Source organism: Ovis aries, chromosome 3 (genome assembly GCF_016772045.2).
Source record: "Ovis aries strain OAR_USU_Benz2616 breed Rambouillet chromosome 3, ARS-UI_Ramb_v3.0, whole genome shotgun sequence".
NCBI classification, from domain to species: Eukaryota; Metazoa; Chordata; class Mammalia; order Artiodactyla; family Bovidae; genus Ovis; species Ovis aries.
Genome location: NC_056056.1, coordinates 222449602 through 222464203, shown reverse-complemented (window position 1 = coordinate 222464203; position 14602 = coordinate 222449602). Strand labels below are relative to the sequence as shown.

Sequence of the window (14602 nt, the reverse complement as noted above, 5' to 3'; positions counted from 1 at the left end):
GGACATGAATTTGAGGAAGCTCCTAGAGTTGGTGATGGAAAGGGAAGCCTGGTATGCTGCAGTCCATGGGACCACAGTCAGACATGACGGACCGACTAAACTGAATGATAATAGAGACAATTCAGCAAAAAAACATAACCACAATTGTGTATCTAACTAACAATTAGACCTTCAAAATATAGGAAAAATAAGTTAACAGAATTAGAGAATGAAATAGACAATTCCACGGTTACAGGAGGAGAGATTATCATCTTTTCTCAGCAATTGCTAGAACTAGAAAAAACTGCAGAAAAGATATAGATCTAAGGAGCACCACCCTCTTGACTTGACTCCCAAAGGACAGAGCCCCAACAACAGCAGAATACACATTCTTTTCACGTGACATGGAACGCACAATGGACTCAAGACAGACCACACGGTAGACTTACACAAGCTCAACTCGTTCAGAAAGGTAAAGGATCACACGGAACATTCTGTGACCACAACAAACGGAATTACAAATCAGTAACTGCGAGGATTTTTACAGAAACTCTAAGACTCTGTAAGTGAAAGTGTAACTTGAATTCAGAAGTCAGACCCAAACAGGGGCGATGAAACGACTGATTTCCTGGGCCGCAGGAATCCCACTGACCACGCTGACCCCAGGCCACAGTGGCCCCCGAACCACGCCCGCCGTGACCCCGGCCCGCGCCCTGGCCGCCCCGCGCCCTGGCCGCCCCGCGCCCTGCACGCCCCGCGCCCTGCACGCCCCGCGCCCTGCACGCCCCGCGCCCTGCACGCCCCGCGCCCTGCACGCCCCGCGCCCTGCACGCCCCGCGCCCTGCACGCCGTGTCCGTTGGCCCTCCGCCCTGCGCCTCCGACGCAGCTCGCACCGGGCGCGGCCATGGGGCCCGGGCCGGCTCTCCTGCTCCTGGGCCTGGGCCTGGGCCTGGGCTGTGGGCCCGGCCGCCGGCCTCCGCCCCCGGCTCCCGCGCAGGCGCCCGGCTCGCCGGCCCGAGGCCTCCCCGTCCCGACGCCCGCCTCGGCCGGGCCTGCCCCGTCCGACACCCGGGCCCTCGTCCAGGCGCGGCGCCCGGAGGCCGCGCTCCGCTCGGTCACGGCCCCCCGGGCCCCCGGGGAGCGGGGCGCAGGCTTTGGCGGCCTTGGAGCCGGCCGCGCCCGCGTCAGCCTCCGGGCCCGCGCGGCCCCGGGCGGCGGCATCTTCCTGAGCGGCCGCCGCGGCCTCTGCCTGCCGGCCGGGGGGCCCCCGAGCCTCGCGCCGCGCTGCCTCCGCGCGCACGTCCAGGTGCGCGCCCGCCGCGCCGCCGCTAACGCCGCGCCCGCGCCCGCGCCCGCGCCGGTGGACCTGCAGCTGTCCGCGCCCGGCGGCCGGCTCTCCCTGCGCTGGCTGTCCCGCCTGCCGCGCTCGCTCGGGCCTCTGGAGTGGACCTTCCGCCTCGGGCTGCTCGGGCCCGCGGCCGCCCAGAGCCGCGCGTTGCCCCGACGGGCTCTGCCCCGCGGCCGGCGCTCCTACCCGGGATTCGTGGCGCGAACCGAGTGTCCCACGGACGGGCCCACCCCGGTCTTCTTAGTAGCTGTCGGCCCGAACAGCTCAGAACCCACTGAGTCCTCCGTGTCCTGTCAGGTATCCGGACCGATGACCTGTAAATTGGACCCCGTGCGGATAAATAGGAACGACGATAAACCGGTGCGACTGACCAGGGACATGGGAGACACCTTCAATGTAACAGTCATCCTCTTCTGTCCAGTCCAAGAGTACTATCGGCGGATGTGGTATATCTATCGTGTGCCTTATGTAGGGGCCGTGCCTGACTGGACTAAACCTATGCAAAAGCCACGGGTCAAGGTAGATAGAAGAGCAACAGTGTTGACTATACTCCCATATTCTTTCACTTGGGGGGTGTATCTGTTTAATTTCTCGGTGGTTGTCACAACGCGGGATCCCCGGGTTCCAGGGCAGAAGGGCTCAGACAGCATCTATGTCGTCATTTTTAGACGTCCCCTGAATGCTGTTATTTCAGGGCCTTCCAACATCACAAGTAACTTCACAGATGGGGTGACTCTCAATGGAAATAAGTCTTCTGATCCAGAGGAAACAGACCCTCTAGAGAAAGAGAGGCTTAAGTTTCTCTGGTACTGTACCACAAACCGAAAAGACTATGATAGACAGAAAATAACAGTGATAAGCAAGAAAGTGTGTCTCCCGGAGCAGGTTGACCTCAAGTGGACATGGGCCTCTGGTCCTATTCTCACCCTTTCTCCAGAAACACTTCAAGGTGGCCGTGTATATTTTTTCAGACTGGTGATCCAGAAGACCGGCAGGTCAGCATTTGCTGATGCAACGCTGCGCGTGCTTCAAGGAGAGCCGGTAGCAAGCATCTCATGTATTGAAAATTGTGACCAGGTTCTGGTTTTATCAGAGAGATTCTCGTTGTCTCTGGATTGCACAGGTTGTACAGCAGGCCGAGATGTCTATCGGTGGTCCATTCTGACGTCTTCAGGTCAGGAGGTGCCATTTGACTGGACGGGGCAAACTTCAACAGGACGGCATGGTGCTTATGTGTCTATAAAAGCTTTTGCTTTCTGGAGTTTCAAGGAAGATAAGTTTTGGATTTCTCTAAATGCAGCAACTTGGAGTGGAGTCACATTGGTCTTAAGGTATCCTTTCATTATTCACCATGTCCCTATAACCATAGACTGCAAAATTGTTCCAGAAAAAGGAATTTCCTTCATTACTCAGTTTGTTGTCATTTGTACTCATTTCAAGCATAAGAACATTGTTCTTACATATAAAATAATAGTTCCTGATGTACATGGTTTTGGTGAAATCAGTTCTTTGAAAGAGAATAACTTTGGATCCATCCTGTATTTGGGGAAGAATTCCACATTGCCCCCTTCCTTTCTCCCTGTTGGTGTGTTGGACAGTCATTATGCCTTGAAAATAATTGCTCAGGCATATAATACCTCTCTGGGAGCTTTTTCCCAGGTGAACTTGTATGCCACTGTGCGGCCTCCCACTGACGTAAAGTCATCAACAACTGTGCTGGAGGAGTTATCCAACTTCACCACGGGACCAAATTCCTCCCTGTCCACTTTGCTTCAACAGCAGGATTTTCTAAATGCAAGTTATTTAATATACGTAGTAGCTTCTGTCATGAATAGCATGAAAACTGACACAAGTCTTCAAGCTGACAAAATTAAACTCCGAGAACACCTTTTCAATCAGACACTCATTCTTCCTATAAACACTTTGGTGAATATTAGCCAAGTGGTTATGGCTGTTACTAAATTAACAGAAAAAACCTCTGAGATCAGCGCATTCTCTCAGAAACTGGCCATAGTGAGGGCTTGGCAAGCAAGCCAAGCCCTCCAAGATAGTCATCAGAGAGATAAGAGCATTTCTTCTGAGCAAATAGAAAGTGTGTGCACTGGAATATTAACAACCTTGTCTAACATCCTGAAACTGCTGGTTCATTATGAAGTGTTCGAGGAGCCTTTCCACGTGGTTGAATCTCTAGCAGACACGGTACTGGCTGTGAAGGTGCCAGAGAATGAGACCACTGCCTTGAGGACCTCCAACTTTAAAATGCATGTCAAGAAAACCGAAAAGTGGAATGTTACCAAGTTCTTCAGCACCCAGAAGCACTGTCAGAATTGTTTTTATCCCACCCTAAATGTGAACAGCGTTGCTAGTCTGCCTGCCAACGCTCCCATCTCCACGATGTTCTGTGAATTTGCGGATGACCCTTTCCCTTGGCTAAATCATGGGGAAAACATTTTGACCCAGGTGGTTGGATTCCGAATGACAGGAGTCGAGGTCACGGGTGACGTGATTGAGATGCCACCTGATGCAGTGGAAGTGTACCTCATCAGGAAAAACCTGAGCTTTGGAACTTTCAATCTCACGGTGGGACCCAGCTCAGAGCCTTATGCAGCGGATGAGTCATTGGCAAAGACGACAGGGGCGTTCAGCTTTGTTGTGGACAGTGCAGAAGGGAGGGACGTGTTGATCCACATCCTGACAGACGTGTCCGTCTTGTTCACGGTGTCTGTGTATGCGGGCCGTGAGATCACACCCAAGTCTTTTATGACCAGCTACCTGGTGCCCCATAAAATCCCTCCAATTGCCAATGAGAGTGACCTGTTTGACCCGGAGTGTCCGGTGAAGGAGGCCCGAGTGGTCTGCCTCCCGGCGGCCCTGGTGCAGGTCATAGCTCAGCGAACCAGTTCCTCTGAGTGCACCATCGCTGTGGTTCTACAGGCACCTCGTTTCGTCATAAACCCCAATAACAAGTTGGTGAGAATTTCTGTTTTCAGCACTGAATGTTTGGACATGCTTGGGATCCAGAGCGACTGGAGAGAAGACACCTGCGTTGTGGGAGAGAAGACCACTTGGCAAAGAGTGCACTGTATGTGCAAGAACCCACGGCGGGCCAAACGGCAGCTGGATATAATCAAACAGGCCAACCTCCGCCTGCGTACCCACTATTTGACCGCCAACGTGATCGTGGTCCCTAACCCTGTGGATTTACGAGTGGAGGCCGTCAAGAACGTCACCCAAAACCCTGTGACTCTCTTCACGGTACTTCTCATTATGTTGTTGTACTTGATCCTTGCGTTCTGGGCCTTGCACAGAGATGAAACGGACCAGTATCTTAGGGAGCATGTGATAGTTCTCCTTGACAACGACCCGGATGATAATGTGTGTTACCTAGTCACTGTTTTTACAGGAAGCCGCTGTGGTTCTGGCACCAGGGCCAATGTCTTTATCCAGCTGCATGGAACCGAAGGTAGCAGCGATGTGCACTGTTTAAGCCATCCACAATTTACAACTCTCTACCGAGGAAGCATCTGCACTTTCCTCCTAGCGACGCAAAAGGACTTGGGCGACATCCATTCCCTCCGTGTGTGGCACAACAATGAGGGCAGGTCCCCTGAATGGTATTTAAGTAGAATCAAAGTGGAGAATCTGTTCACCAGACACATCTGGCTCTTCATGTGCCGAGAATGGCTTTCTATTGACACATCTCTGGATCGAACCTTTCACGTTACCCCCCCAGATAAGCCTCTCAAGAAAATGGACTTTTTCCTCATAGATTTTAGTTACAAGCTGGGGAGAAGCCACTTGTGGTTCTCCGTTTTTTCTGGTGTCATTTCTACACCGTTCAACAGGCTCCAGAGGCTGTCCTGTTGCTTAGCCATGTTGCTGTCCACGCTTCTGTGTAATATTATGTTCTTCAATCTAGAGAAGGAGAATGAAGGAGAGACACAAGAGCGGAGGTTCACCGAGTTGATTTTGATCGGATTGAAAAGTGCCTTTATTACCCTCCCTGTGCAGCTAGTGATCATATCTTTGTTCATCTATTCCCAGAGGAGACCTCGGGTGACTCTAAGTGAGGTCACTCCTCGGAAACATCCTTTGCAACGGCCAGCAAGTGAGCACTGGGAAGAACGATTGGGAAACTGGCATGCCTATGAAACTGCCAAGGCAAGCTCCCAGGAGCCTGTGTCTAAGAGACATCGTGCAAAGCCCAAGGCTTCTGTCAACGTCACCTCTAAAAGACAGCCCCCGGCCAAGCAAGCAGAAAGCAAGGTCTCTCTCATCAAAAGCAAGGTCTCCCGTACCCAAAGCAAGGTCTCCCGTACCCAAAGCAAAGTCTCCAGAACTCAAAGCAAGGTCTCCAGAGCTCAAAGCAAGGTTTCCGGAAAACAACACCAGGTCTCCCACACTCAGGAAAAAAATATAAACACTAATAACCCAAATATTGAAGATGATACAAATGTTTCTGAGGAGAAGCAGCCTTCCCAGACCAGGATTGTCCTGCCTCGATGGTGTGTTTGCATAGCCTGGGTATTGGTTTTTCTCATCTGCAGTATATCCTCCTTCTTCATCATATTTTATGGACTCAGTTACAGCTACGAAAAGTCAATAGCATGGCTGTTTGCATCATTTTGTGCATTCTTTCTGTCAGTCTTTCTAGTGCAAATGTCTAAAATTATATTTATCTCAGCCTATAGAACAAGTAAGGCCAAATACGGTAAAAACCTTCCGTGGATCGGCAACTACCGCTTCACTGAGATCAAGCTGCATAACACCTGGAAGGATCCAGAAAAAATGCAAAGGACCCATGCAAATGTCATGGAGCTCCGAAACTCGAGAATGTACCAGCCTCTCACTCAAGACGAAATCACGATATTCAAAAGAAAGAAGAGGGTCAAGCGAAGAGCTTTCCTGTTCCTTATTTACATCCTCACTCACTTCATCTTTCTGGCTCTCTTGCTGAGCCTAGTCGCCGTCCTGCGCCCCACTGACAGCTTTTACTATAATCAGTTTATTCGGGACCAGTTCTCTGTGGATCTGGCAGGCGTGGCCAGGCTGGAAGACATCTATCAGTGGCTGAACAGGGTGCTGTTGCCTCTGCTCCACAATGACCCGAATCCCACATTTTTCCCTGACAGCTCCTCTAAAATCCTTGGCCTGCCTCTGATGAGGCAGCTGAGGGCACAACCTGGAGAGATAACATGTCTGCCGGCCAAGAAATTTGTGGCGGGCAGCCTCAAAGGAGAGATTCGCTGTCACCCCGAATATGGCATTGACCCAGAAGACACAAAAAACTACTCTGGGTCATGGAATAGAGTTAGTAAGCGGGACACTGACCAGACGGCCGGAGGGTTTACTTACAGGCCTCCAGAGAAGAGGTGGGCGTACTCTTCCTATGGGCTGCTGCACACCTATGGCTCAGGAGGATACGCCTTCTATTTTTTTCCAGCAGAGCAGCAGTTTAATTCCACACTGAGGCTCAGCAAGCTCCAGAAAGGCCACTGGCTGGATGAGAAGACCTGGTCTGTGATAGTGGAACTGACCACCTTCAATGCAGACATCAGTCTCCTCTGCAGCGTCTCGGTCATCTTCGAGGTCTCTCAGTTAGGTGTTGTGAACACGAGCCTGCATGCGCACTCCTTCTTGCTCGCTCATTTCAACAGAAAATACTCAGCCGACTCAGCAGAAAACTACCTGTACTTGGCCATCTTCATTTTCTTCCTTGCCTACACTGTTGACGAGGTTTATGTAATCACACAAGAAAGGACTGCCTACGTGCAAAGTGTATATAATTTGCTCAACTTTGCTCTAAAATGCATCTTTACCTTGTGGATCGTGCTCTTTTTCAGGAAGCACTTCTTGGCCATCAGTGTAGTTCGGGCTTACCTGTCAAATCCCGAGGATTTCATTCCCTTTCACGCAGTGGCTCAAGTGGATTACACCATGAGGGTGATTCTGGGTTTCCTGGTGTTTCTGACGATCCTGAAGACGCTCCAGTATTCCAGGGTCTTTTACGATGTGCGTCTGGCTCAGAGGGCCATCCAGATTGCCCTTCCTGGCATCTGCCACATGGCATTGGTGGTGTCCGTGTATTTCTTTGTCTTCATGGCATTCGGGTACTTGGTGTTCGGGCAGCATGAGTGGAACTACAGTGACATGATCCACGCCACCCAGACCATATTTTCCTACTGTGTCTCAGCTTTTGAGAACACGGAATTTTTCAATAACCGGGTTCTCGGGGTCCTCTTCCTCTCATGTTTCTTGCTGGTGATGATATGCATATTGATCAACTTATTTCGTGCTGTGATTCTGTCTGCCTACGAGGAAATGAAGCAGCCCGTGTATGAGGAGCCCTCAGAAGAGGCGGAAGCCATGACTTATCTGTGTCACCGGCTGAGATCTGCTTTTTGCTGCCTGTGCTTCAAACCCAGGGCAGAAGACGAACCCAGGTTCTTCATCAACATGGTGTACGGGCAGCCGGAGAAGAAGAGCCGCCGCTACCTGGGGCTGAAGACCAGAAACATCAATGGGAAGAAAATGGTTTACCTCGTCGTGTGATCCATGGCAGTGTCGAGGCCCACAGGCAGGTTTCTCCAAAGGCCCGGTTTCTGGGGTCGAGGGGCGTTTCGCGGCTCAGTGTGTTTCCCACCCGTATTGTTCACAGTGCACCCCACGTCTGGACGCGTCTGCAGTGGGGGCCTCCAGGCTTGGGACTTGAAAGGAGGGTCAAGGGCAGTGTGGCCTCTGCGGAGAGAGGAGGGCGACCATCTGTGAGTCCCGGTTCATTTCCCTTTTTCTTCGAAGTTGCTGTCTTTGGGACCAACTGCAGTTTAGAGGGTTAGAGACCTATATTTGGGGGACGGAGCTGAAAGGGCCCCCAACCTCATCTCAGCTTGTCAGAAGCAGCAGGTGAATGCTCCTGCTGTCCCAGTCCCTCTCCCCCCGAGGCTGGGAGGCCAGGGCTAGTGGTTGAGGGCAGAGCCCAGGTCCCTCGGCCCTGCTGGCCCTTCCCTTTGCTGATGGGGCTGCAGAGCCTCCCCGCCTCCTTACTCCCACCACACACACTCCAGCTGGGCAGGGCTGGAGGGGCCTCGTGAGGGGTCCCAGGAGTGGCCCTTGTGCCTGGAAATGGAGGGATGTGGACCAGGGCGCAGCAAATTGAAGCTTCCCATCTGCTCTTAAGGCCACTGCAAGTTATGGATGTATCATATAGTAACGTTTCTGACCATGAGACATGACTTTTGTTAAACAAAGGGATGTGTGTAACACACACACACACACACACACACACGCTGTGGTGTTTACACTGGAAAGCAGTAATATTCCATGTACTGTTTTGGCATATATACTTGTAAGATTGGGGCTTTTGGTTATTGTTGGCCTGGTGGATTATTTAGAATACATTGTTTAAGAAAATAGGCTAACAGCTCTTGTATTTCCACCCCAAAGCATGTTTCTTTACGTAGATGCCACTTTAAGCTTGATCAGAATTAAACGTGCGATTTCTTCCCTGAGGCCTGCAGTGATTTCTGTGACGGGGGTGGGTACAGAAATGGTGCCTGCTCTGCAAATCCAGTGCCAGCAAAGGGGGACCACCTGCAGGTGGTGATGGTACCTACCAGGTGTTTGTCACTCGCTTGACACAGTGACGGTTCCCAGCTGCACTGGAACTGTCGTCACACCGCGCACCTTTGCAGGGACAGGCACGTGCGCGTGTAGGAGCCTTCCATCCCTTTGTCCCTGGGACGGTGGTGATCTTGATTGCCGGCTTAGATAACGAAGAGGCTTTGTACCTTGCCCCAAACCACGCAAACTGTTATGGTCAGAAGCTCAGTTCTGGCTTTTCTAATCCCTGGTGGGAATTGGCGGGTGTGGCGAGGTTCTGGCCCACTGGTTCTTAGTGGAGTGCATGCTCCAGGAGTACTGTTCTTGTTGTTCAGTCGGTCAGTTGCGTCTGATGCTTTGCGCGCCCATGGACGACAGCACACCAGGCTTCCCTGTCCTTTACCATCTCCCAGAGCTTGTTCAAACTCATGTCATTGACTTGGTGATGCCATCTAACCATCTCATCCTCTGTCATCTCCTTCTCCTGTCCTCAGTCTTTCCCAGCATCGGGGTCTTGCTAATGAGTCACCTCTTCCCATCACATGGTCAAACTACTGAGCTTCAGCTTCAGTGACAGTCCTTCCAATGAATATTCAGGACTGATCTTCATTAGGATAGACTGGTTGGATCTCCTTGCAGTCCAAAGGACTCTCAACAGTCTTCTCCAGCACCACAGTCCAAAAGCATCAATTTTTGGCACTCAACCTTCTTTATGGTCCAACTCTCACATCCATACATGATGACTGGAAAAACCATAGCTTTGACTAGATGGACCTTTATCACCAAAGTCTCTGCTTTTCAATATGCTATCTAGGTTTTTCATAGCTTTTCTTCCAAGGAGCAAGCATCTTTTACTTTCATGGCTGCAGTCACCATCTGCAGTGATTTTGGAGCCCAAGAAAATAAAGTCTGTCACTGCTTCCATTGTTTCCCTGTCTACTGCCATGAAATGATGGTCCAAAATGATGCTCCACCTCATGTTCCTGGGTAGCACCTCTCATTATCTCCCAACATCAATCCCTAATTTCCTATGACTATAGCCTTGCCCAGTAACTGTCTGTAGGGGACTGCTGCTGGGGTCCGCGTGTGGGTGCCTGAAGGAGAACAAGTGTGAAGGGAGGGAAGGGGTCCCCCCACATCACCCCTTCCTGCTCCTGTGGTTGTGACCCTTCACCTTTAGGTCACCCTCTGACTTCCTGAACCATCCTGCCATCCACAAGTGCCCACACAGATGGCACCCAGCAGGAGGGCCCAATGCCAAGGTGTCCAGGGGACCTTCCTGCAGCTGGCCCCCTGGGAGGTGACACCTGGTCCCCCAGCACAGAGCCAAGAGTACCATGAAGTCCCCTGTGTCCCCCCCTCAAAGCCCTGACTCGGGACTGCATCACAGACCCTGTCACCTCCTGTCAAGTCCCGCCTCTATTTGTGAGCCCAGAGGTCTGCAGAGACCCATGTGCCCTGTGGCCCCAGGAGGGCACCGCTGCCCCCTGGGGACGGGGAGGGTGCTGGGAGCCCTCCAGGGCAACGTCTGGGGGAAGAGCCCTGCTGGGAGCTGGGCAGCAGGTCTGTCCAGGCAGCACGGATGGTGCTCAGGCAGCCTGGGGAAGCCTGGCACTGCCGTCTGTGTGCTGGGCGGCCTTGGCCTCCCAGAGCCCGGCTGCCCTCCTCTGAGTGATGAAGGGCTCAATGCCTCAGGGCATGCATCCAGCAGATGGACTGGGCACATCCAAGTGAGGGCCACCCTGAGCCAGGCCCAGGAGCAGCCTTCACTCCCAGTACATGGTGGTCCCTCCCTGGGCCTCAGTCTTTACTCCTGGGAGGGGATGCGCTGGAGGAGGGCCCTCTGAGTCAGAGAAGCTGAGGCCCTGGGGCCTGCAAGCCAGGCTGTCCAGGGTGAGTCCAGGGTAGCGGCCAGCCAATGAGCCCCAGCACAGAGGGAGGGGCCAGGCCTGCGGGAAGCACTTGGCAGCCCACCCAGCTCTGTGCCCTTGGCTGCGGCTCCCTCTGGTGGACGTGGTACACAAGAGAAGGCCTGGCCAGCAGGCCCCAATGCCAGGTCAGGGAGCCAGCCTGCTGAAATAAAACTTCTATTGTATATAAGAAGCTAAACTTCTTAGGACGATCTGTGGTCTCTGAGCGGCCAGGACACGCCCCATATTTCTTGGGGCCTGGCTGCCCCGGAGAGTCCACCTGTCCCTTCCGTGTGCCCAGGGCCCGCACTCATCTCTTGGGGACCTCGCCCCCTCTGGTCCCCAGGAAGGTCGGATGGCGCTGCCAGCCGCGCTCCAGGCAACCCCGGGGATGCGGGTCGGCGGGCGCTCTGCCCAGAATGGCCTCCGGGTACCTGACAGTCGCGCAGCGGTGTGGGGGCCGCCACGGTGCACGCGTGTGCACATCCGTGGTGGGGGCCTCTGTGCTTCGCCTCCACCTTCCGCGTGGGGGCGGGGTGTCGAGCCTCGGGGGCGGGGCGGTCCCCCCCACTACTTGCTTCCGACACACCCGCCGCGCCAGGAGGGTTACCCTATAGGCCCGGGAAACCCAGGGCCACCCCAGGCTGGCGGCTTTGATGTGAGCCCCCACCTACCCGATCAGACAGGAGCCAGGGGCAGCAGGGGCGGAGAGCGGGCTTGCGGGTTTGGTGGGACGAGTGAGTCCCTCTCCATGGGGACCCTCTGAGAGGTGACTGCAGAGTCCCCTGGGAGGCAGAGGAGCCCTGGGGCAGCGGTCCCTTTGGACAAGTGGGATCAGGGGCCGTACTGTAAGGGCCCCAAGCCTGGGTGCCTCTGTCCTGGGTGTGGCCTGGACAGTTGCACAGGGCCTCACACTTAGAAGGACCCCGTGCTCGCTTTAAAGCTCTGCTGTGGTCATCTCGACACTCGTGACCATCTTTGAACAAGGTGCCTACATTTTGGTTTTGCACGGGGCCCTGAAAATCATGCAGTCGGTCCTCTGACAGCCCACGCATCAGCACGTGCATCTTCTCTGAATTCCCCACAGCTCACCACCTCCACGGCCACTAACCCCAAACTGAGTCAGGACCAGCTCACTCACGTACCCAGTGTTCTTGCAGCAGGCAGGCCTGTGCCTTTGGTTTCCCTGCACCCCGCCTAAGAGGCCCCCATCCTTTCAATCCTGTCCACCTACAATCTATCTCCCTCACAGCAGGACGATGCTTCCAACCTGGAAATCAGATCAGGCCCTTCCCTGCTCAAAACCCTCAAACACTCCCCAACCCACTTGAGATAAACTCCAAATACACGGCCACGGTCTCGGAGGCCCCGCTTGCTCTGGTCACTGGCCTCTCTCCAATGACAGCTTCTGCCACTTCCTCTCCTCTCTGCTTCCTCAAGCCCCACTGCTAACCTCCTCTCTCCTTCCTGCCTCCCTGCATCTGTGCTTACAGCTCCCTGTCCTAGTCATGTCCTTCCCTAGCTCGTTGTGAGGCCTGCTCCCTCATTTCATGCTGAACTGCTGGCTCAGAGGGCACCTCCTCGAAGAGGCCTTCCTTGATTCCCCATCTCATCCTCATTTTTATCTCTTTAACTGCCTTAGTTTTCATCTTATCAGTTATCACACTCAAAATCCCACATAGTGTATCATGCTTGGGTTAATTTTGATTGTCACTCACTCCTATTATAATGGAAGCTCCATGGGAACTAGGCTTAGTGATGAAGCCTAGAAAAGTGCCTCGTATATAGTAGGTGCTCGAGAACGCTGTGTGAAATGACTAATGTTAAATTAATTAATTGGGAATGAAAAGCAAAAAATCAGAGATCAGAAGGCATAATCAGAGATAATAAGAAACAAATAATTAGATGACAGATCTAAACCAAACATATCAGTCATTATATGAAGTGCTGAGAGTAATCACTTTAACTGTAAACGGTCTTTGGTTGCTTTTTCAGTTGCTAGGTCCAGTTTATTATTTGCCAAGACATGGAGTGCACCTTGCCAGGCTCCTCTGTCGTCCACCATCTCCCAGAGTTTGCTCAAATTCATATTCATTGAGTTGGTGAAACTATCTTACCATCTCATCCTCTGCCTGCCCTTCTCCTTTTGCCTTCAATCTTTCCCAGCATCAGGGCTTCTTCCAATGAGTTGGCTCTTCTCATCAGGTTCCAAGTAGTGGAGCTTCAGGATCAGTCCTTCGAAAGAACATTGAGTTGATGGTGTAAATAACTCAATTAAAAGCCAGGGATTGACTGAGTGGATAAAAGAGTAACATTCTATGATATGTTGCCTGTAAAAGACCACTATAAATGGGAAGACATAAGTTGAAAGTAAATGAATGAAAAGGCAGGTTTTAGGTTGTTTTAGAAAAAGCAGAGGAACCAGAGATCAAATTGCCAACATCCGCTGGATCATGGAAAAAGCAAGAGAGTTCCAGAAAAACATCTATTTCTGCTTTATTGACTATGCCAAAGCCTTTGACTGTGTGGATCACAATAAACTGTGGAAAATTCTGAAAGAGATGGGAACACCAGACCACCTGACCTGCCTCTTGAAAAACCTGTATGCAGGTCAGGAAGCAACAGTTAGAACTGGACATGGAACAACAGACTGGTTCCAAATAGGAAACAGAGTACGTCAAGGCTGTATATTGTCACCCTGCTTATTTAACTTATATGCAGAGTACATAATGAGAAACTCTGGGCTGGAAGAAGCACAAGCTGGAATCAAGATTGCCAGGAGAAATATCAATAAATTCAGATATGCAGATGACACCACCCTTATGGCAGAAAGTGAAGAAGAACCAAAGAGCCTCTTGATGAAGGTGAAAGAAGAGAGTGAAAAAGTTGGCTTAAAGCTCAACATTCAGAAAACGAAGATCATGGCATCTCATGGCAAGTAGATGGGGAAACAGTAGAAACAATCGCTGACTTTTTGGAGGCTCCAAAATCACTGCATATTCAAAAGCAGAGACATTACTTTGCCAACAAAGATCAGTCTAGTCAAGGCTATGGTTTTTCCAATAGTCATGTATGGATGTGAGAGTTGGACTATAGAGAAAGCTGAGCGCTGACTAATTGGTGCTTTTGAACTATGATGTTGGAGAAGACTCTTGAGAATCCCCTGGACTGCAAGGAGATCAAACTAGTCCATCCTAAAGGAGGTCAGTCCTGGGTGTACATTGGAAGGACTGATGTTAAAGCTGAAACTCCAATACTTTGGCCACCTGAGGCAAAGAGCTGACTCATTGGCAAAGACCCTGATGCTGGGAGGGATTGGCGGCAGGAGAAGGGGACCACAGAGGATGAGACAGTTGGATGGCATCACCGACTCAATGGACATGGGTTTGAGTAGACTCCGGCAGATGCTGATGGACAGGGAGGCCTGGTGTGCAGGTGTTCATGGGGTCGCAAAGAGTCACACAGTACTGAGAGACTGAACTGAACTGAACTGAACTGAACTGAGCTGAAATGAATGGGAAAAAAAATGCCACTGCTGGGAGCCAGCGTGAGGAATCCCACCCGTGACAAGGTCATGTGGCAGAGGTCTGATGGGCAAGGCGAGTCAAGCCTCAGGTTTTCCCCCTGGTATTTCCAGAGCATGTACCCCCAAAATAAGAATCTGCCTGCCTTGTACTTTTCCACTCTTCTGACACACTCTGGAAAAAGTTAACTCAGGGCTTTAGTCTTCTGCATTTGAAAGGGTGTTTCAATCCAAAAACCCCT

General features: G+C 52.0%; 1 protein-coding gene across 1 annotated transcript; it reads left to right on the top strand.

Moving 5' to 3' along the window:
- The first annotated feature begins 590 nt into the window (after window positions 1-590).
- Window positions 591-8836, top strand: LOC105614928 (polycystin family receptor for egg jelly-like). Its single transcript, XM_042247413.1, has one exon. It carries the CDS (start codon window positions 591-593, stop codon window positions 7878-7880), a length of 7290 nt encoding a protein of 2429 aa, XP_042103347.1. The 3' UTR covers window positions 7881-8836.
- Window positions 8837-14602: the final 5766 nt, after the last annotated feature.

What these genes read in the sequence shown, in the direction of transcription:
- LOC105614928 (XM_042247413.1), top strand. Translation starts at nt 591, where the DNA reads ATGAAACGACTGATTTCCTGGGCCGCAGGAATCCCACTGACCACGCTG.